This window comes from Hylobates moloch, unplaced genomic scaffold, assembly GCF_009828535.3.
Source record: "Hylobates moloch isolate HMO894 unplaced genomic scaffold, HMol_V3 SCAFFOLD_8, whole genome shotgun sequence".
NCBI lineage: Eukaryota > Metazoa > Chordata > Mammalia > Primates > Hylobatidae > Hylobates > Hylobates moloch.
In genome coordinates this window covers 54,709,212-54,731,954 of record NW_026652283.1, presented here as the reverse complement: position 1 = coordinate 54,731,954, position 22,743 = coordinate 54,709,212, and the positions used below count along the sequence as shown (strand labels likewise).

Genomic DNA, 22,743 nt, shown 5'->3' with positions numbered 1-22,743 from the left:
CCGGCCATGCTTCGCGGTCCGTGGCGCCAGCTTTGGCCCTTTCTCCTGCCGCTGCTGCTGCTCCTGGGCGGGCCTGAGCCCCTCGGCGCCTCCAGGCCGTGGGAGGGAACCGACGAGCCGGGCTCGGCCTGGGCCTGGCCGGGCTTCCAGCGCCTGCAGGAGCAGCTCAGGGCGGCCAGTGCCCTCTCCAAGCGGTACTGGACGCTCTTCAGCTGCCAGGTGTGGCCCGGCGATTGTGACGAGGACGAGGAGGCAGCCGCGGGGCCCCTGGGTAAGACCCCGTCCCCACGGCCCTGCGGAGCAGAGTGCGATCCGGGCGCGGCTGTGGTCGCCTCGCTCCTGTCCGGGGCGACATCTGGGCCCGCAGTCTGCCCCGCTCAGCCTCGGGTACCGGCTGTGGGCGGGGGCAGCCTCCGCGTAGCCGGGAGCCCGGAGCCCCATCACCGCCCTTGCCCCACCCGCGTCCCCGGCGCCGCCCCCTGGGGCCCGGCTTCCAGTCCCCCGCCTCCCCCTGATCCCCGCGCTTTCTAGACTCTCTCGCACCGCCTGTACCGTGTTCCAGCCCACCCTGGCGTTATTCGAAGGTGCTGCTCTTGACAGCTCTAGGGAACGTCCGCTGTGGACATGCCTGGTGACTGCTATCTCCCTTGCTGCTTTTGGACGCAGGGCTTGAGGACCGACAGTGGGCCAAGCCGGGGCTGGGAGTTGGAATCTGAGTTCTGGGTGTCCCTCTGTCCCTGACAAGTTGTGTGGCAAGGTTGCCGCATCACTGTCGAGCACCGGATGGTCTCCTCTCGGTCTCACGGCTCCACCTTTTCCAGGCTGGCGTCTTCCTCTGTTGGGCCAGCGGTACCTGGATCTCCTGACCACGTGGTACTGCAGCTTCAAAGACTGCTGCCCCAGAGGGGATTGCAGAATCTCCAACAACTTTACAGGTTGGACCCCGCATGGCTTCAAGGGGCTAGGGATCTGTGGGGAAGGGAGGCAGTCCAGGGGAAATGGTTAGATGCAAGGGACCTTTCGTCATCCTGCCCAGCCTCCCCACAAGCAGGAACTGCCACAGTCCGAGGGAAGTTTTGAGGGAGTACCAAATGCTCGAGTCAGGGAAGCCCCTTTTTAGCCTCTAGCTAAATAGCCCAGGCAAACTGAGCTGTTTCGTGGATCTTGAGGATCCATGGGAATGCCATGAACACATCACACTCAGCTAAGCTGGGAGGAGGGAACAGGCCCCTCATTACCACCGTGTGTCCTCTGTCTAAACAGGTTTTCCTCTGCTCATTTGCCACCTACCCCTCACCATGTCCTCCTGCATCCCTGAGAGCGTTTCCAAGGAGAAGAGAATAGCTAATATCTATTATACATACCAGGCACTGTGCTAAGAGTTTCACAGGGATTAACTCATAATCCAACATCTCCTTTGATCTTTAGTAGAGTCAGGCCCAGAGCACCTTGTTTCACTCTAAACAGAAACAGCTAACTCTCAGAAGGGGCTGGAACTATCCGGTGAGAGAACTGATCAGAAATTCTGGGTTGTGATTAAAAGTGTCCCTTTTCTTTTCTTTTCTTTTTTTTTTTTTTTTTTTTTTGAGACGGAGTCTTGCTCTGTCACCCACACTGGAGTGCAATGCTGCGATCTCGGCTCACTGCACCCTCCGCCTCCCGGGTTCAAGCAATTTTCCTGCCTCAGCCTCCCGAGTAGATGGGATTACATGTGCCTGCCACCATGTCCAGCTAATTTCTGTATTTTTAGTAGACAGGGAAGTTTCAACATGTTGGTCAGGCCGGTCTTGAACTCCTGACCTTGTGATTTGCCCGCCTTGGCCTCCCAAAGTGCTGTGATTACAGGTGTGAGCCACTGCGCCATGGCAACCAGCATTTTCTAATTAGTTTGGGTGGCTTGATTTGCATATTGCAGTTGATTTGCATTTTCACTCTCACAAGGTGATCTTTGGCCCCATGTTCTGAAACCTATTCAGACATTTGCAAAAGCTTCCTCTCTTTTCCCCAGGAGCAATTTCTTGCCCAGAGTTCTCCTGATCCCAGCTCCTTCAATCTCCATAAATGAGGCCCACCCCAGAGATTTAGGTCACTTAATTGGCCAGAATGCCAATAACACAGTGTGTTTAGGGACACAGTCTGACTCAGGACAGAAGATAGGACTACACACAGGTCAGGAAGTCTGAATTTGGATCACTGCTGACTTGGATAAGACCCTAGGTAGCAATTAGCAAGTTACTTTCTGCCCTCAACATGCCTGTTGTTCGACAAGGGCCTGGATATCCAAATTGTTCTGGCCAGGGAATCGGAGACCCCTCCACTGGATTCCTAGTCTTGCCTCTTCCTTGCTAGCAAACTGAAGAGTCCTTCCCAAGTGTCCGTTTCCTCAGCTGTATTTTATTTTATTTATTTATTTTTTACTTATTTATTTTGAGACCAAGTCAGTCTCTGTCACCTAGGCTGGAGTGCAGTGGTGTGATCTTGGCTCATTGCAACCTCTGCCTCCCAGGTTCAAGCGATTCTCTTCCCTCAGCCTCCCGAGTGGCTGGGATTACAGGTGTCCACCACCATGCCCAGCTAATTTTTGTATTTTTAGTAGAGAGGGGGTTCACCATGTTAGCTAGGCCGCTCTCAAACTCCTGACCTCGTGATCCGCCCTCCTCAGCCTCCCAAAGTGCTGGGATTACAGGTGTGAGCCACGTCGCCCAGCCAGTTTCCTCAGCTTTAAATGGAAATAATAATGCCTGCCTTGCAGAATTGTGAAGACTAAATGTAAAACACTTAGCCCAGTTCTGAATACAGAGAAAAAAGCAGCAAATGTTAATTTTCTTCTATGTCACTACTACTTTTGGAGCAATGTGTGATACCCTCAATGTTTTATCATAGACTTTGACCTCCCAAGGCTCCAGAATACCTGCTCTGGGCTGGCTTAAGGTGTTCAACCAATCGATCCTGGATTTGGAATGCTCACCCACAGCTGGCAGCACATCCTCCCTGTCTCCACTGTGGCTCCTGGTAGCGCCATCTCCAAATCCTACAACCTCACGTCTGAGAGGAGGAAGTTAGGCATAGCAGAAGGCTTTGCACACTGAAGCCACTCTCACCAAGTGTTGGCTGAATTGAATGAGAATGAATAAAATCAGTCTCCATAAAACAGGGAGCCCTGAAACCAAGGGATGGGAACAGCCCCAGGACATGGGGGACAGCGTTCCTCCCTAGACAGGTCTGTGCCAACTGTTCTGGGTATCTGCAGGATCTTCAGGAAGGGTGATTCCACTCTCTCCCTGAGTCCCATCTTGATTTCCCAAACTCTTCAAAAAGTAGTCCTTGAGGCTGGGCGCAATGGCTCACAGCTGTAATCATCCCAGCACTTTGGGAGGCCGAGGCAGGTGGATCACGAGGTCAGGAGTTCGAGACCGGCCTAGCCAACATGGTGAACCCCGTCTCTACTAAAAATACAAAAATTAGCTGGGCATGGTGGCGGGCACCTGTAATCCCAGCCACTCAGGAGGCTGAGGCAGGAGAATCACTTGAACCAGGGAGGCGGAGGTTGCAGTGAGCCTAGATTGCGCCACTGCACTCCAGCCTGGGTGACAGAGCAAGACTCTATCTCAAAAAAAAAAAAAGAAAGTAGTCCTTGAATCCCTTCTGCTACAAAGTCTGCCCTCTGGCTTCTTATTCTAAGGCCAAACAGGAGGAGTAACTGATTCCACCCGAGAGAGATTCAGAGTTGCTTGGTTTCGGGGCTGTTGGCTGTTGTGGCGGATGGGCCTGTGTGCCTTTTGCTGTGACTACCTCTTTCCTGTCCTTAGGCTTAGAGTGGGACCTGAACGTGCGGCTGCATGGCCAGCATTTGGTCCGGCAGCTGGTCCTAAGAACAGTGAGGGGCTACTTAGAGACGCCCCAGCCAGACAAGGCCCTTGCTCTGTCGTTCCACGGCTGGTCTGGCACAGGCAAGAACTTCGTGGCACGGATGCTGGTGGAGAACCTATATCGGGACGGGCTGATGAGTGACTGTGTCAGGATGTTCATCGCCACGTTCCACTTTCCTCACCCCAAATATGTGGACCTGTACAAGGTGAGGCCGACTAGGGCTGGGGTGATGCCTCTGTGCTGGGAGGGAGACCCTTCTGCCAGCTCTTCCTTGCAAGGAAGTGGGCTCTGGAGAAGCCTGGGGAGGTGGGGACAGGTGGCAGAAACTGTGACAGAGCCACTGACTCCATCCACTCCTCACAGAGGCCCTGAGCATCTGGAGGAGACTGGCGTTCCAAACACCACCCCCTGCTCTGTCCCCAAACAGCCACACTCGAGAGGCTGGGCGCTGCACTTAACGCAGGGACGCTGCATGTTGATTTTTGTTGTAGAAGTAGTGAAATGTCACAGACTGCAGTGTAGGACAGAGAAAAGCAAAACCTGTCAGACTCTCCACACGGACACACCCTTGTCAGCTAAGGAGAGGTAGCATTTTATGTGCTGCCTTTGGCGCGGAACCTTTCCCCAGGCTCTTTGTCATTGTAACTACGTTGGACAGAAAGTTGCATATCCTGCCTTTTTAAAAAACAGGCCTATTGGCCGGGCGTGGTGGCTCATGCCTGTAATCCTAGCACTTTGGGAAGCCTAGGCGGGTGGATCGCGAGGTCAGGCGATCCAGACCATTCTGGCTAACATGGTGAAACCCCGTCTCTACTAAAAATACAAAAAATTAGCCGGGCGTGGTGGCGGGCGCCTGTAGTCCCAGCTACTCGGGAGGCTGAGGCAGGAGAATGGCGTGAACCCGGGAGGCGGAGCTTGCAGTGAGCCGAGATCGTGCTGCTGCACTCCAGCCTGGGCAACAGAGCAAGACTCCGCCTCAAAAAAAAGAAAACAGGCCTATCCTATCTTACCTGATTTTTTCATGGCTTCCCGTTATCGGCTTATTACATACCAGCAAGTGGATGGACAGAAATTTCCTTGGCTGTTCTGCCATTTTGGGTTTCTTCTACTAATTCAGCCATGTAGTATTGAAAACATACCGGAAGAGCCTGACAAAATTGACTGCACCTGTCTTTGGCTTTCTGTTTTAATATTTGGAATGTGTTCACCTGGGAAGATTATGTCAGCGTCTGAGGACAGAGACTGCCCGCGTCTCCTGGCAGTTTCCATATGGCTTTGGAGGGCAGGGGCAGGCTGAGCTGGGTCTTTCCAGGAAGAACTATCTGGCTTAGACTGTGGCAAGACTGCTGCGGCCCCAGCTTCCCCGCTGTGAAAACTGGCATGTGCACAGCCCTGCCCCTCACTTTCCCCCACGCAGTTGCACCCAGTTGACAGGGAGTGTGGGCTCTGGGGTGGGAGCTGGCCCTGAATAATATATTCCCTGTCCATTTTGATGAACGTTGCAAAGAACCGTCTTTTCACTTGAGGGTTTACTCTCTTGCCTGGGGCAAGGAACCCTCCACAGCCCCTTGCAGGAGCGAAGTCGGAGGTTGGTTGGGCCCAGACAGTCATTCAGCAGGCTTGCTCCCCTGAGATCTCGACCCAGCCAGGGTGCCAGTGGGCGCTCTGCCCCCGGGAGTTCAGGGCAGGGGACTGTGGCTGCCTCTGGGCACATGAGCCTCTCTTTGCCCATCACCCCTGTATGAAAGCCCAACTCCTACCCACCCCTGGGAATAGACCCTGAGCTTAAACAGGGAAGTTGCGCCTGGATTTTTTTGTTGTAGAAGTAATGAAATTTCGCAGGCAGTGTGGACATTGTTAGCTCCTGGATGGGACTTAGTCCTGGAGAGGAGAGAGCAGGGCTGGAGCAGGGGCCCCTTCTCAAGGGCAGAAGGGCTTCTCCCCACTCCTTTCTAGGCTCTCTCCTAGTCCCCAGGCTGGCTTCACCTTGTTTAGCTTTCAACCCTCAGGGTGCTTGAGAATCACCTGGGAGCTGGTCAGATGCAAATGTCCTAGGTCCTCCCCAACAGCTTGGATTTGATAGGTTCGAGGAGTGGGAAACCCAGCCCCAGGGGGTCCATTGCACATGCCCAGGGGAAACCACGCCCTCAAGGCCGGAGGTGGAAGGAGTCGCCACTACCCCAGCTGCTCCCTATATCCCATGCAGGAGCAGCTGATGGGCCAGATTCGGGGGACGCAGCAGCTCTGCCGCCAGACCCTGTTCATCTTTGATGAAGCCGAGAAGCTGCACCCAGGGCTGCTGGAGGTCCTTGGGCCACACTTAGAACGCCGGGCCCCTGAGGGCCACAGGGCTGAGTCTCCATGGACTATCTTTCTGTTTCTCAGGTGGGTTCTGGGGAACAGTAGTCAGGAGGGCTGGGGGAGGGGAAGATACTAGCTGGCAGTGGAGGCTTCCACGAGCCCCCAGGTTCAGAACCTTTCCTCGAGAAAAAACAGCACAAACTCTGGTACAGAAAGCAGCAGCCAGCTGTGGTAGCTCACGCCTGTAATCCCAGCACTTTGGGAGGCCAAGGCGGCCGGGTCCCTTGAGTCCAGGAGTTCAAGACCAGCCTGGGCAACATAGCAAAACCCCATCTCTACAAAAAATACAAAAATTAGCTGGGCGTGGTGACATGTGCCTGTGGTCCCAGCTACTCGGGAGGCTGAGGTGGGAGAATCGCTTGAACCCAGGAGGTGGGGGTTGCAGTGAGCTGAGATCGGGCCACTGCACTCCAATCTGGGTGACAGATTTTTTGAAACAAATTCCCAAGGCAAGCCTGGTTAGAGAATGGCATAGTCTCCCATCAAGTCCAACACGGCCATTTCTTCCTCCAGCCTTGGAAGGTCTGTTTCTTCTCCGATCATGAGAAGTCATCACTGGCTTAAAATCCAGGGTATACGGGTTGAGAGAAACCCATGCTTCCTCTGAGTACCTGTAGTTCAGTTGTGACACTACCATGCGGGACCCAGTCACTGAATCACTGCACTGCAGTTCTGTGCTTTCGTTGACATGTCTTTGCGGGAAGCCAACTTAGAAATAACTTGTCCAACCTCATCTTTTTGCGGAGGCTCCAACTGGGGGAGTCCTGCGTCTGTTACAAGTCGAGTTTGGGCCCTTGTTGACCCAATTTGAAGGCTTCACAACAGCTCGAGCCTCGGTAGGAGTCAAACCGATTGCTCCCTTCCCAACTCCACTGCGGCCTCGCCTTCCCCTGGCGAGCACTTGCTTGCTGCGGGGGTTTCCCAAGCTGCAGGGTGCACTTTGTGAGGATGGGGAAGTTGGTGAGGGGATGCTGATTTTCATCCTAGCTTGGGGAGTGTGGAGGGGTGAAGGGTTGAGCTGTAGAGGGCAGATCTAGTTTCAGTGTGGATTCACAAGAGGACGTGAAACGGGCCAGGCACAGTGGCTCACGCCTGTAATCCCAGCACTTTGGGAGGCCGAGGCGGGTGGATCACCTGAGGTCAGGAGTTCGAGACCAGCCTGTCTACTAAAAATACAAAAATTAGCAGGGTGTAGTGGCAGGCGCCTGTAATCCCAGCTACTCGGGAGGCTGAGGCAGGAGAATCACTTGAACCTGGTGGCGGGAAGCCCTTCCTGGTCTGTAGGTGAAGCTGTGGAGACTTAAAATGCATTGCGAAGTGGGAGGGGAGTGGGGCGCCCAGGGTGATTTTTAAGAGGAGAGAGATCTCTTGCATGATTTGAGTGCCCAGAACCAGGAGGTGAGGACAGTACATTCTTCCAATTAGTTCTTATCCCCACGTTCTGTACTGTTTATTTCCCACCTTCGGAGGCAGCCGGGCTCACCTCTCCTCCTATTACAGAGAGTCAGGTGGAGGCTGCAACATGCAGATGAGCCTGAACAGAGCAGTCACCTGGGTGCTCTGTGGTTTCTCCACCTGAGCCCTGGGTTGGGGAGTCCAAGGGACCCTCTGAACCACCGATGCGGAAGCCATTCCTTCCCACAGCACAGAGCAAAGCATGGTGACCCAGCCTCGGGCCTCCCTTTTGCTTCCACAGGGATTTCTCTTGCGCGAGTGTCTTCCTCCTCCCTCTCCCCGAGACAGGGGTCTCCCAGCTTCAGGTGGTGCCGGCCACGCAGACTCTCCCACCCACTTCTCAGCTTGGAAAACCTCACCTGGGCCATGATTGCCTAATGTGACCCGTTGACCCTGCAGTCTCCAGGCAAATGTTAGCCTTTGTAGTATTTTGGCTGTCGACCCGACAGCAGCACCCTCCAGCCCCTCGCCAGCCGCCTGTCCTTTCCCACAGTGACCCAGCCTCAGTGGACTGTCCGAGGCCACGTGGTTGTGGGCGGGGTTGGGCTGCGCCTGCGGGAAAGCCGCCTGCCAGACTCCTCCATGCCGCAGCAGGGTGGGGAGGTCCCCCAGGAGCCTTTGAGAAGGATGTAAAGGGCACATTAAAAAGATGTGGCCTTGGGTTCTAGTGGCTCTGGTGTGGGCCTGTGCCCAGCCTTTACGAGCCAGAGGTCCCCTCTCCAGCCGAGGGCTGGGCTGACATAGTCTGTCTCCAGGCTGTCCAGGGCAGCAGCCTCTCAACCTCAAGTTCTCAGGTAGTCCGGCGATGGCTGGGAGGAGACACTGTTGATATTGGAGTCTCTGGATTTGATTTCTATAATGAGCTTCAATTAATCATCCGTTGTAATAAGGATTCTAAGGTGTGAAAGAAAAGCACAGCTGATTCAAACTGCTAGAGTGACCAAGTCATACTGCAGGAAGAGCGGCAGTTTAATTCTGAAATAAATCCTAAACCTGCTGTTTGAAGTGAGTTGCCAGTGGCTTTGCTGGCCTCCCCCTGGTGGCAGGAGAGAGGAGGTGGGAGCTGAAGCAGGGAGTTGAGTGTGGTGCTCAGAGCCTGTCCTTCATCCGGGCCAGGGAATTGGGGCCGGTGGCTGGGCACCAGGAAAGTAACATTACTTCGCCCACTTCTGCCAAGTATAGAAGGCTGCAGGAATGGGCTCACGCGGCAGGACAGGAACGTGGAACTCTGTGATCGGAGCTGCTGCCCTGTTCTCATGGGAGCTGTAAAGTGACAAGGGTAATTAAAGCCTGTTTCCTCTGTGCTGTTGTCAGGAAAAGGATAGAAAGTACTTTGAAAAATTACAGAACTACACAAATAGAAATTATTTGTGGAGTCGTGGGCCTTGCGCCCCAGCCCCCAGTGTCTGTTGGCTGCCTGTTGACTGAGAGGACAGCTTAGATTGGTCCAGTCCTGACTTTATAAATGAGGACACTAAGGCTCAAAGAGATGATTGAGTCTATGTCTGTTCTTTGGGAAAGACGTAGCAGTTAGCATGGGGTTTGTTAGCAGTAACAACCAGTTCTCTCTGGTGAGGACTTAAGCCCCCTTACTTTTGGGGTCTTAGGCATAAGGGCTGGTGAGGTCAGCCCTGGTAGGGGCTGGAGACGGGGGATGAGGGCTGGTTGAGAGAGGTACCCCCCGGCCCTTCCAGACTTCCCAGTGACCCAGGTCAGCAGGTGACCTGGGAGGCTGTAGAAGGGAATTGAGGTGCTCCAGAAAGACAGTGTCTAAAGGTAGAACGCTGGTGCCAGAGTGGTGGTCCTGAAGACGGGAGGGGCGGTGTGTAGAGAGGGGCCCCAGGTTATGGGTCAGTGGGTGAGATTAAAGCCTGTAAAGTGGTGGAAGAAAAGGGACTTTGGCTATGGGCCAAAACCGGAGAGATTGAGAAGGGTGGAGATGGTGCAGACACATGTGCAGAGATGTCCCTTTATTTACTAAAGGCTGAGTGCCTGATATGTGCATAGCACTGGGGTTACAGAAATAAACAGGCTAAGCTTCCTGCCCCATGTGATGGGACCTCTCTTTACCCATGTAAGCACCTTACAGAATGGAGAAGGCCCTGGAGTCCGTGCCCCTGGGATGGGGTGAGGGAGTATCACTGTGTGGGGTTTCACAGCACCCTGGATCCTGCCTTCCAGCCCCTGCCAAGGTAAACAGTGCTACCTGCCTCCTGTGGGGAATGCAGGATGGGGCAACGCCCTGGCAGCAGGGTCTTGCCTCAGCTGATCCAGCTGTGGCTGCTCCTGTGTGCACAGATCATGTGCCTGGGAGGCCTTCCTGCAGCAGGGGCAGTGTCAGAAAGTGGAAGAGTATCGTGAGCAGCTTCCCCGGGGGAAGCCCGGCTGAGCAACTGACCTTGAGCAAGCACTGCAGATGGCCCTTGTTCCTGCCGGGCTCCTCCAGCTGGGAGCTCTCAGCCCCTGGTAAATTCTGGCTGTGAAAGACACATTGGCACCTCCCCCTACGATGAGGCACCTAGCTAGATAACTTGGCAGTCCCGGCTTAACCTGCGTGGCAGGGAAGGACGCCTGCCCAGCCTTAGCCTCTACCCAATGGTGGAGGCAGGGAGGGAGAGAACCACACAGCTCCCCTCATGTCCCAGGAGCCCCCATGGAGCCTAGTCAACAGGGTGTGGTCACAGGCTAAATGAGCAAAGATGTGAGTTAATATACTGGTGGGTGTCATGGGGGCTTTCAGAGCTGGGTAAGGAGGGAAAGAGATGGAGATACTGGTTCCCCACTCCTTAACCTGCCACCTGCCTTCCCTGTCCTTTACCCTCCCTCATTCTGCTGGACCTGAGGAAAATGCAAGGGAGGCCAGGCCTAGTGGCTCATGCCTGTCATCCCAACACTTTGGGAGGCTGAGGTGGGAGGTTCACTTGAGCCTAGGAGTTTGAGACCAGCCTGGGGAACATAGTGAGACCTTGTCTCTACAAAGAAATTTTAAAAATAGGGCTGGGCACACCTGCCATCCTAGCACTTTGGGAGGCGGGCAGATCAGCTGAGGTCAGGAGTTCAAGACCAGCCTGGCCAACATGGTGAAACCCTGTCTCTCTCTACTAAAACTACAAAATTAGCTGGGCATTGTGGCATGTGCCTGTAATCCCAGCTACTTGGGAGGCTGAGGCAGGAGAATCTCTTGAATCCGGGAGGCAGAGGCTGCTGTGAGCTGAGATCACGCCACTGTACTCCAGCCTGGGCAACAAGAGTGAAACTCCATCTCAAGAAAAATAAAAAATAGCTGGGTAGGGTGGCATGTACCTGCAGTCTCAGCTACTTAGGAGGCTGAGGTGAGAGGATCAGCTGAGCCTGGGGAGGTGGAGGCTGCTGTATCACGCCACTGTACTCCAATCTGGGGGACAGAATGAGACTCTGTCTCCAAACAGAGAGAAAGCACGGGGAAGTGCAAATGCATTGATGTGGAGATGGGCAAGGCCTTGGTTTAAGGAGCTGGTGGAGCTGGCTGAGGCTGCAGCCGAGGGAGGGGAGGAGAGTGCAGTGAGGTGGGGGAGAAGTATGCCTGGGCTGTGGAGGGCAGAGGAAGTCCAAGTCTCCACTACCTCCAGATTCCCTGCTGGTGGCTCTACGGTTGCATCTTCTCTCCTTATCCCCTTTCTCCCTCCTATCTCTAACCCAAATCACTTTCTGTGCTTCAGACCCGTAATTCCAGTTGCCCAGTGATATCACAACCTGAGAGAGATCACAGGCAAGCAAAAAACACTCAAACCTGTGTAAAACCAAGCTTTCATCTCCACCCTTCCATGTTCCACCTCTGTTAAGGGGGACAGCAAGCAGCTTGAGGCTAACACTTGTTCTTTGATGACCTCCTTTCACTTCTCACATCCATCAGTTACAGGGTTTTTCAATTGTGCCTCCATAACTAATTATTAAATCCTCCTTTCCATCCCTTCTTCATGGTCCATAAGCTCAAGTCCATGTACATGGCAGACAAAGGCCTCCTCACCCTAGCCTTGGCCAGCCTTTCATGCCTGTGCTCCCCTGGTGCACCCAGGCCTGGACACATCCCTTCCTTGCCAAGTGTCTGATGATCACTACTTGGTCTTTATTTGCTCAGAAGCCTCATCCTCCCTCTGAAGCCTTCTCCTTAGAACTCAGTCACTCCTCCATTAGCACTTGCCACACTGTCCTGGAACCAAATACACGGATGCCCCTCAGACCACACAGAAGTAAAGAACCACATCTTACCATCTTTTCATGCTCCCTGCACTTAGCACAGTCTCAGTGTGTGTCAAGAGGGAACAAGAGAGAATGGGTGGCAAAACTGGACAGTGTCTTTTCTGTGCAGACCTTTGGGTTGTGAGGTTGTGACAAGGTCTCCTGGGAGAGAGAGAAGGTCCACGCCCCTCAGCCTCTATTATTCCAGGCACCAATGCATTGGTTTCAGCGGTGAGATAACATATATGGAAGCTAAATATAAACAAATGGGTTAACAAGCTCTTGTCTCTTTCAGTAATCTCAGGGGCGATATAATCAATGAAGTGGTCCTAAAGTTGCTCAAGGCTGGATGGTCCCGGGAAGAAATTACGATGGAACACCTGGAGCCCCACCTCCAGGCAGAGATTGTGGAGACCATAGGTAAGTAACTGATTCAATATGCCTCTGGTGACAGCCACAGCTGGTGATAATTAATTTGTTGGAATGTGTGTTTATGAAGCAGACAGGGTACCTGGGAACACAGAAGGCAGACTATAATCATCTCACGTTGTCAACCTTGGGTAGGCACAAGAAAAGTGGTAAAGTGGTAAGAAAGCCTGAGCTCCTTTTCTGGAAATGCTTGGAAATAGTAGTTTGCACTGGCCCCAAGAACAGGCGCAGTGGTCTCTGAAGCCTGAGTCTCACTGCAAGACTTTACCTAAAGGAGACACAGCTGTAGAGTTCTTGACATACGCTGCAGACAGCACTCCTGGAGTTGAGAGATGAGATCCAACCTCACCCAGCCCTTCAGTTGGGGCCAGGTGTGGTGGCTCACACCTGTAATCCCAGCACTTTGGGAGGCTGAGGCAGGCGGATCGGATCACTTGAGTCCAGGAGATCTAGACCAGCCTGGCCAACATGGTGAAACCCCATCTCTAGAAAAAATATTGAAACCCCATCTCTAGAAAAAATATAAAAATTAGCCAGGTGTGGTGATGTACGCCTGTGGTCCCAGTTACTCACAGGCTGAGATGGGAGGATCCGTTGAACCTAGGAGGTGGAGGCGGCAAGGAGCCCAGATCTCACCACCGCACTCCAGCCTGGTTGACAGAGCAAGCCCCTGTTTCAAAGAAACCAACAGCAACCCCCACTCCCCCTAAATTCCAGCTAGGTTCAGTCCTAGGTCAGACACCATGTAACTTTGGTCCTGATTTCAGACAATGGCTTTGGCCACAGCTGTCTTGTGAAGGAAAACCTGATTGACTATTTCATCCCCTTCCTGCCACTGGAGTACCGTCACGTGAGGCTGTGTGCACGCGATGCCTTCCTGAGCCAGGAACTCCTGTATAAAGAAGAGACACTGGATGAAATAGCCCAGATGATGGTGTATGTCCCCAAGGAGGAACAACTCTTTTCTTCCCAGGGCTGCAAGTCTATTTCCCAGAGGATTAACTACTTCCTGTCATGAAGGCTAGAGGAAGACTTCCTGGAGCTGCCTTTCTTCCACTAACAGGACCCTGGGACCTGTAGGAACACCCCGTTTGGGACTGTGAGGTGTTTGAGGGGGTGTGGACTGGCATCCAGCAGCCACTAACAAACACACAACTGGTGTGTAAAAGGCAGGCCTTACATTAGAAGTCGAGCCAATCCTTTTTCTTTTTTTTTGGAGGTCCCACCAAGATAGATAGGAACTTAAATTGCTGAATTCAAAAACAGAGCCCATTCTTAAGATCACTTGGTGCCTTAAAGACACGCATTCCAGAGTGGAATGTGGTTGAAGAAAGTGGGCCAGGTGGTTGAAGAAAGCCATGTGGGAGCTCAGCAAATCCCAAGGGCTTATTATGACACTCCAGATGGTCTCCTTAGCATCTCAGCTCTTCTGCAAGGAAGAGCTTGTATGTTAGGCCTCAGAGGCTGTAGGGTCCTTGGGTTACAGAGCCAGGGAGAACGAAGTTCTGTGACCCAGGGGTGGAGAGTACACTCTAGGTTTGCGGGCTGGTGGGCTTTCAAATTGGTACTCCCACAGGAAAGCTGAGCTGCTTCTGTTGTGAGCGAATCAGCCAAGAGCCCGAGGCTGAAGGGAAAAGTACACAGAGGAAGATATTTTACAAATCACGTCAGTGTAGGCCAAGACTTATGGTCTACAGATTTTGGGGGAGGGGAACTTTTCAAAGACAATTGGGGGGTCTTGACATGTTATATGTAAAGATTAAAATTTTTGATTTTTCTAAAATCCTTGGCCTACTTTCTGTTTCTGAGACCTAGTGAAATTTCAAACACTGAGTAATCCTGATAAGGCCTGGCAGAGACAGGGTGGATGCTGGCACACTTGGAGCTGGCAGGGTATGTGACTGGTCTGCCTGTCTAGTCAGTTTGCTTTGGGACCACATCAGTGAAGCCAAGTCATGCCAACTTCCTACTGAAGAGGCTTCCACAGCACATCATTGCTCTTATATATGAAAATGTTCACTCCTGTACTCTCAGCTGTAAAAAGGAAAGCAGTGATTTTGAGGATTAAATGGCACTGTGCCTAGACACAGTGCTCATTATGTGCCTTTCCCCTTTTCTTGGTTCTTCTCCCATGCCTCTGGAATAACATAGGTCTTTTTTCCCTATGTTTTTTATATATTATACACACATATAGAGTCAGGGTGTCACTATGTTGCCCAGGCTGGTCTGGAACTCCTGGACTCAAGCTATCTTCCTGCCTCAGCCTCCCAAAGTGTTGGGATTATAGGCGTGAGCCACTGTGCCTAGGCTTTTCTGTCTTTTCTATCTGTCATCATCTCATGTCCTCTTTTAATTTAAGCCTTCCTCACAGATTACCTGATATCAGGAGTTCAAGACCAGCCTGGCTAACGTGGTGAAACCCCATCTCTATTAAGCAAAAATTAACCAGGTGAGGTGGCATGCACCTATAGTCGCAGCTACTCGGGAGGCTGAGGCAGGAGAATCACTTGAACCCGGGAGGTGGTGGATGCAATGGTCCGAGATCACACCATTGCACTCCAGCCTGGGTGACGAGCGAAACTCCATCTCAAAGTAAAGTAAAAAAAATAAAAGCCTTCCTCAACCCTCTCTCCTTTAGTTCTTATAAAATGAAACACTTCTGTCTCTCCCACATTCAACAGTTTATAGTGCTCATTTACTCAACTGCTTCAAGGTTAGAAAGTACCTACCCTGAGCCACATTAGGTACTCAAATATTCAAATCAATGAAATAAAAGGGTTTTAGTTTCATACCACTCAAGGCATAAAAGTGAACTCAGCCTAACGGTACAATCAGATGGTGCCAGTGTTAGCTACTTACTCACAGGTTTTCCGTCTCAAGCATCCCAGAAGATGTAGGCCACCCGACGCTACTGCACACCAGGCTCTAAACACACTGAATACACTCGTTAAAGGGTAAGTCTCAGGGACAGAACAGGTGGCATTCGTTCCAGCATTGGCCAGCTGTGTTTGGTGTCCTAAATAGAAGATCTGAACCTCCCACCTTGGGAACCAAGACAAGCAGCAGAATATAGTGGTTCCAAACACATTCTCTGGAGCCAGACTGCCGGGGCTGGAGCCATGGTTTCATCACTGAACACTGTGAGGCCATGGGAAAGCAGTTCAGCCTCAGTGTGCACTCCAGCATAACCATACCTACCTCACAGGGTTGCTGGATGACATGAGTTCATCTTTATGAAGTGCCTATGAAACTGCTTTTGCAAAATTCATAAACTGAGAAAATTATGAATGACATATCAGACCTAACTGACCCCATCTTGTTGCTACCCTCTAAACTGTCCTTGTTCATTCCTGGGCATAGGTCAAACTAGCTTTGGGAAGGATTTTTGTGTAGTTTGTTTAAATAGCCCTTCCCAAAAGGCTAAACTGTTCTTGTACAACAAATGAAAGGCCACCAGGTCAAGATGAGAGGAACTGGAATTCTTACCAGCCATTATTCTAGAGGTCCTAAGATTTGCAACTTCCCCAATTACTCTTGAAGGTTAACGTCACTATTGTGAACCTAAGATTGGCCTTTTTGATGTCTTTTCAGGTTTTTCATTTCTAACAACCACATGGCCCCACCTGGACCTGCCAACCAGTTCTGTGGCCCCCACCTAGGAACTGACTCAGCAGAAGAGAACAGCTTCGATTCCCCATGATTTTACTCACCAAATTATCCTTAAAAACTCTGATCCCCAAGTTTTCTGAGACTTATTTGAGTAGCAAAACGCTGGTCTCCCGCACAGCCAGCTCTGCGTGAATTATTCTTTGGCCATCGCAGTTCTTCTGTCTTGATAAACTGGCTCTGTCTAGGCAGTGGGCGAACTCATCCCAGTACTTTGGAAGGCCGAGGCGGGTGGATCACTTGAGGTCAGGAGTTCGGGATCAGCCTAGCCAACACGGTGAAAACCCATCTCTACTAAAGATACAAAAATTAGCTGGGCACGGTAGCACGCATCTGTAGTCCCAGCTACTTGGGAGGCTGAGGCAGAAAAACGGCTTGAACCCAGGGGTGGAGGTTGCGGTGAGCCGAGATCGTGCCAACGCACTCCATCCTGGGCAACAGAGGGAAACTCCGTCTCAAAAAAAAAAAAAAAAAAAAAATCGTAAGTCAAATCACATTGAGAGATTCTTGGAAGATTCTAAAAAGACTTTCTAGACAACCAAAAATGAGTGGGAGAAAAGGACTGAAGGTGGAATGGGAGGAGGTGTATAAACTGCTGCTTACCAGCCATTTTAACTGGGCCTCACGAATGCACAACTTGTGTATATTCTACCCATACCTGTTAAGGTTACTTCTAAAAGCAATAACTCAGTCATAAAAACTTGAAGACCACGTCAAACAAGAATAGAATGTTATCCTGTGAGGTTCTACACCTACTCCATAAATGCTACATTGACTCAGAACACTTAGAACTTACTTGGAGTTGTCCTCAGAATGGATTTTGAGAGAATTAAATTTCACTTGATAGTCGCTTCATGTTGAAGACACACAAACAAACATATTACCCACCTTATGCACAGCAGCCTGGACTCCAGATGATGCCTTTTGTTCACTTCCAAAAATGTAATCCATCAAAGGATGAGTATTCACCCCCACAGAGGACATTCTAAAGAATGTGCCAGGCTGGGTGTGGTGGCTCACACCTGTAATCCCAGTACTTTGGGAGGCAGAGGCGTGTGGATCACGAGGTCAGGAGATCGAGACCATCCTGGTTAACATGGTGAAACCCCATCTCTACTAAAAATACAAACATTTAGCCAGGGGTGGTGGCGGGCGCCTGTAGTCCCAGCTGTTAGGGAGGCTGAGGCAGGAGAATGGTGTGAACCCAGGAGGCAGAGATTGCAGTGAGCCGAGAAGGCGCCACTGCACTCCAGCCTGGGCGACAGAGCAAGACTCCGTCTCAAAAAAAAAAAAAAAAAAGAATGTGCCAGAGGGATGCTTGCTAAAATCAGCTTCAGCTTCTTTACCTTATAGACATCTGTATTACGTAGAGAGAAAGAAATGCTGCTCAGATTCCCTGTCAACTAAAATCATGGGAGAAACACTCCAATCTCCAGCCTACTTTGCCAATAAAATATTGCAACCTTTATTTAAAACAAAACACAACTTGGCAAACCTTGTGAGAAGACAGAGAGAGCAGTCCCTTTCAAGGGCCTCATTTATTTACATCAAGTTTAACACTGTTAGCAGTTCACAGTCAGACAACAGATGGAGAGAATTAAATTAGAAAAACAACTGAAAATATATTACAATAACAATTAAGAACAAATACCTGACAACACTGGTAATGTGACCCACGATTGATGTGTTTTTAGTTAAATCCCACATTGTCTCACTATGTCCCCTTAGCAATGCATACAGTGCCCGATGCTCCAAACCTCACCCTCTGTGCACCACATACACACCTGCAAGGCGGGACCTTTGGTATAAACGTTCAACAAGTTTTAAAGAATCTGAATCCGCATGTTTTGGGACAAAGTTCTGTCAACCACCATGAAATGTTTAAACTTATTTTTCCTAAGCGAGCATAAAACTGGGGTTTGTCCAGTGACAGTCATTAGAGAATCAGACTGCAGAGAAGAAAAACTGCAGGGTCTGGGAGGAGATGGGGGTTCTGAGTATACGTCAACAGCTAAGTCAGCCTGTTCACAGTCAACACACCAACCACGCTACTGCTGTTCATCCAAGGAAAGATCTGAGTGATTCCTCTTTTACTTACTCCCCCTTTCTTCATGGGCACGACAGCAGTGCACGTGCACTTATGGACACAAACGCACACACACCAGCTATACAGATCTGAGATGAGAGGGTTTTCAAACATATGCCCTAAAGAACCATCAATAAGTATCTCATTGTTCTTTCTAGTTTCTGAATACTAATTGACAATTGGCCTAATCATGGTGATTTCTCAAGATCTCAAGAAATTCCTCTCAAAACATAATGGAGTCCAAGTGGCCACAGTGAAAAATTGCTGTCAAAATGGAGGAGAGCTGGTTTCTCTGGCCCTCATTTGCCAGAAACATCTCTGTCTCCTGGCCTTCTTGCCACTCACAATACCTGGTATGGTACTTCTGAATTGTGCAGAACAGAATCTGAGGTTTACTGTTGATGACCCTAAAGCATTCCCAGTCCTGCAAAACCTTCTGAAACAACAATTTGCATATTCTTTTTATTGTGTTATAATTGCTGAAAATTAAGTATATATATATATGCGAAAATTTAAGTCTCATTCTCCAACTAAAGTTTATGGTGCCTAATTACATGATTTAAAACTCCCATTCTGAGATTCCGAAGCAAATCTAAGCAAGTTCCGACTACACAAACTCCTTGTATTTCCTTTCATAAAGCCTGCTAGCATTCGACAGTTTGCCTCCAGCGTGTCTTAAAAGGTTACTTAGCATGCTCGGAGACCTCAGCTTCTGAGAGTTCAGCTCAGTAGCCTGGAGTGACAGGTAGGACCCTGAAAATTTGCTAATGCGAGTACAATGATGCGCAAAGAATCTTCCAGAACAGACATAGATGACATGTATCACAATTCTGCTCCAGATATGGTGTGGTCTGAAGACAGTGCTGTGCCTGGCCTTTCCCCTTCAACATGCCAGAGTGAACAGGGCTTTGCTACTCTGCTCAGGTTAAAAGGTAAGATTTTTCTAGGAGAGGTAAACAATTTCAAAGTTAAGAGATGTACATGGGGATGAAGAAGTAAGTGCACTTGGAGGGAAGGGTCTGGCGAGACCTCGCCAGGTGGGCTTGAGAAATGCAGCAACTGCCAAGTGAACACTCTCAGGAAACCACTTCACGTGGGGGATTCTCACAGATGCAGGATCTGGCCACTGCCACCTGAGAAGCTCGTGTCTACCAGTTCTAGTTCAATAATCATGCAAAATCAACCCAGCTGACAAGTCTTTTCCTCTGTGAGACTCATGAAACCCATCTTTGAAAGCACAAATCTCCAAGGGTGGCCTCTCAGCAGTTTCTGCCATTCCAAGTCAGCTTTGAATCATGACCTGCCACAGGACTCCTTACCTGGGGAGAAGTATGGGATCTTCTTATCTTGATCCCACAGGGTGAAGCCTTCCCTAATTTTCCGTCCTTTGGATCTAGGATATTGAGTCAGAAATGAAGGTATCATCTTTTTTTTTTTTTTTTCTTAACGTGTCTCACTCTGTCACTTAGGCTGGAGTGCAGCGGCGCGATCTCAGCTCACTGCAACCTCCGCCTCCTGGGTTCAAGCAATTCTGCCTCAGCCTCGGGAGTAGCTGGGATTACAGGCATGTACTACGCCCGGCTAATTTTTGTATTTTTAGTAGAGACGGGGTTTCACCATGTTGGCCAGGCTGGTCTCAAACTCCTGACCTCAAGTGATCTGCCCATCTTGGTCTCCCAAAGTGCTGGGATTATAGGCATGAGCCACCGTGCCCAGCCAAAAGGTATCATCTTGTACATACTCAAGATAGAATACATACCTCAGAGAGGTGGCATGAAAAGCAGAAATTCATCCTTCTGGACATTGCAATAAACTTCCCAAAAGACAGGCTGGACTGAGTCACCGGGGTGAGTGCTCCAGAGTAGGCTGCAGCTTGTCCCACAGCCCTGAATCCCACCCATGCTTCTCAGTAAGAGAGGAGCGTAGGGAATGACAGTGAAGTTCAAGTGAACTACAGTTGTGCTGAACAGAGCAAGTAACAATAACTAATACTACTGGCTTGCTGGAAAAAAGAAAAAAAAAAAAAGCAAGCTTTGCATTAGAATTTAAGCCTAGTAGTTGGAAAACCAGAACTCTATCCAAATGATATAGATATCTTGACTGTTAAGAGTTGGAGACGTTTCAGAAGTTCTCACATACTCCTACGGATCCCAGACTGAAGCAGGAATTTACAAAGGAAGTGAGCTACTACTGGCTTGATACAAGCTAAGACAGAGATACAAACCGCTGAAGCCTATCAATACTTAAGCCAGAGACCCACCTACAAAAAGAGGATTGGTCATAGCAGATCCTTAGGGCACAGAGATAAACCCCAAATCCAGGTGGAACAATTTAATGCAAGATGATGAAACTCAAAAATCAAGAACAAAAATATAGATAACCCCGTCAACCCAATATGAACTCCTGGTAGGCGCACAGCCTGATAACAAGAATGACATCAGTAGCAAAATTTGGAAGGGAGCAGAAGGGGTCATAATGAAATGTAGCTATAATTCAAAAGTGGCCACCAATGCAATTTACTTTTGAGTATTTTATAATAGGTGAATTAAATTCAGCTATTCTTTTTAGAAAAAGAAAAAAAAGATAGATGACAAATGTCAATGTCATTTATAACTGGTAGGAAATCCTAGAAAAGTAATTCCCAAAGTGCACTGGTTTTACGGCCATCCGCCTCCCCCTGTAAACCTAACAAAACTATGCAGGACATAGGTTAAAAAAGACACTGTCAACATCAACAGATAACAAGTCTGCTCCCACCACATTTAGGATAAATGGCCAAGCATATAGTGGACAAATGGAGAAGAGTAAGAGGGCCTCATCCTTCTTGAGTCAAGGTCCCTGGAAGAGCTTCTGTGTTCTGGAGTGAGTACACACTCTTACTTTTTAAAGATTGGAATTAAACCAAAAAGTTGGTCCCTAGTTTCCTGAAGTAACTCAGCTCTGAAGTACAACTTTAGCAAACACTTTCTATACCTGCTCATACTCGTTAAGCAGTTTCATATTTCTAAATGTGATAAATGACAGAGGTGATTCTTATATATCTGCATTTTCAGGTCCCCCACAGGGTCCATCCACATTGAATCAACTGTCTTATCTTTTAAACAGAGAATACTACAACCTTATAGTTATATTACAGTTGATATTTTCTCAAAGTGCTCTCATATACATTATCTCATAGTCATTAAAATAATGTGAACAATAAAGTTTTTTTTAAAGGAAAGGGAATGTAGGACTAACTAGGTTTTTTTAAAAACTCAAGTTGGTATTTCTTTACTACAAAGTGCACATTGCTGTGTTGCTGAGGTCTGTCCAAAAGAATGACCCCATAGAATTTTTTAAATGACTGAATTCTACTGAGTGCTTACTTGGCTTGTGCTCCCATTACTCCACATTCAAGCCCCTTAAGGTCAGAGTGTTAGGAGCATGTGCTTTAGAAAGTGTGCAGCACCACACAGGCTGATTGTCGGTCTGAGCCACTTTTTTGCAGTGTCTCACATGGCAGCAGGTATGGTGGAAAGACCCCACAACCATAAAGTCAAGAGACTTGAATTCTAGCCTTGGCTCTGCCACTAATTAACCATTCTGAGACAATAGGCAAGTAACTTAACCATCTTCTGCTAGTTTCTTAATCTATAAAGAAAAGGGTTGGGGTACTGATAGTTTTCAGACAGCACTGGGTGTTTCAAACACCTGGCAGGATTACTGGAGAATACATGGCCGAGACCCCAGCCCACTGGGAATTCTGATCTGGACTGGGGCTATTCCATCAGTTTTCTTGTTTGTTTTGTTTTGTTTTTTAACCCTAGGGGATTCTGCTGTGCATCCTTAGACTAGGTGTTAATAATAGTAGTAGTAGAACATTTATAGAGTGTGCTCATTGTGTGCCAGGCACTTGAGCTAAGTATCTTACAAATATCATCTCGTTTAATCCTTACAACCCTGAGGTAGTTACTATTATTATCCCTGTTTTACAGTGAGGAAACTGAGGCTCCCAAGGTTAAATGACTTGCCTTTTAGACCGGCATTAGAGCCTAAACACTAAACCACTATCTATACTGCATCCTTTAAACTCAAAATCTCCATGACTTTAGTTAAATAAAAAATGGGCAGTGCCTTAGCAAAGTCAGCATGCTTTATTACCTGGGAAATATTTTACTAGCCAACTTTCAGTTGAATCCTAAGAAACTTTCTATCTAATTTAAATCCTAAAATGCTGCTGGTAAAGGGTCTCCACTATAATGACCTCTATGTACAGAGGTCATCTAGAAAAACACTGAATGAATTTCTTAGGGCCAAACTTTTTAAGGCTAATCTCTGAAAATCATGATGGAAATCTACAGGAAAATATATACATTTAAATTTTACACAAAGCCTTTTAAGAAAATACTTTAGGTGAAGCACAATCAAGATGTATTCAACACAAATCACTGCATTTTAAAGTGGGAAATCTAAACTGAAGTAATATTATCTGTACATGAAAGGAATCAAGCAGTGGCAGCCCAAAGGCATGTATCCAGATATACAGCATAACCACTTTAGAAAACTGTCAACACCTTGGGCGAGGGCCTTTGCTCACTGCTTTTAGAATAGTTAAAATTAAACTGCACTTTTCTAGAAGCAGTTTTCTCTGCTTTGGATTCAAACCTTTTAATTTACAT

The 22,743-nt window shown here is 49.2% G+C and overlaps 2 protein-coding genes across 3 annotated transcripts in view; both read left to right on the top strand.

Annotated features, from left to right (window-relative positions):
• Positions 1-22,743, top strand: part of FAM20B (FAM20B glycosaminoglycan xylosylkinase) — a 253,546-nt gene that overhangs the window by 54,812 nt on the left and 175,991 nt on the right. The gene's annotated exons all lie outside the window — the stretch shown is intronic.
• On the top strand, positions 7-17,180 carry TOR3A (torsin family 3 member A). Of its 2 annotated transcripts, XM_058443423.1 has the most exons (7): positions 7-271; positions 822-935; positions 3,810-4,075; positions 6,077-6,255; positions 12,200-12,324; positions 13,101-13,269; positions 15,925-17,180. In XM_058443423.1, exons 1-7 carry the CDS (start codon positions 7-9, stop codon positions 16,031-16,033), a joined length of 1,227 nt encoding a protein of 408 aa, XP_058299406.1. In that variant the 3' UTR covers positions 16,034-17,180. The 2 variants fall into 2 exon arrangements, with proteins under 2 accessions (XP_058299406.1, XP_032016777.1); XM_032160886.2 differs by lacking the exon at positions 15,925-17,180 and having other exon boundaries at positions 13,101-14,154.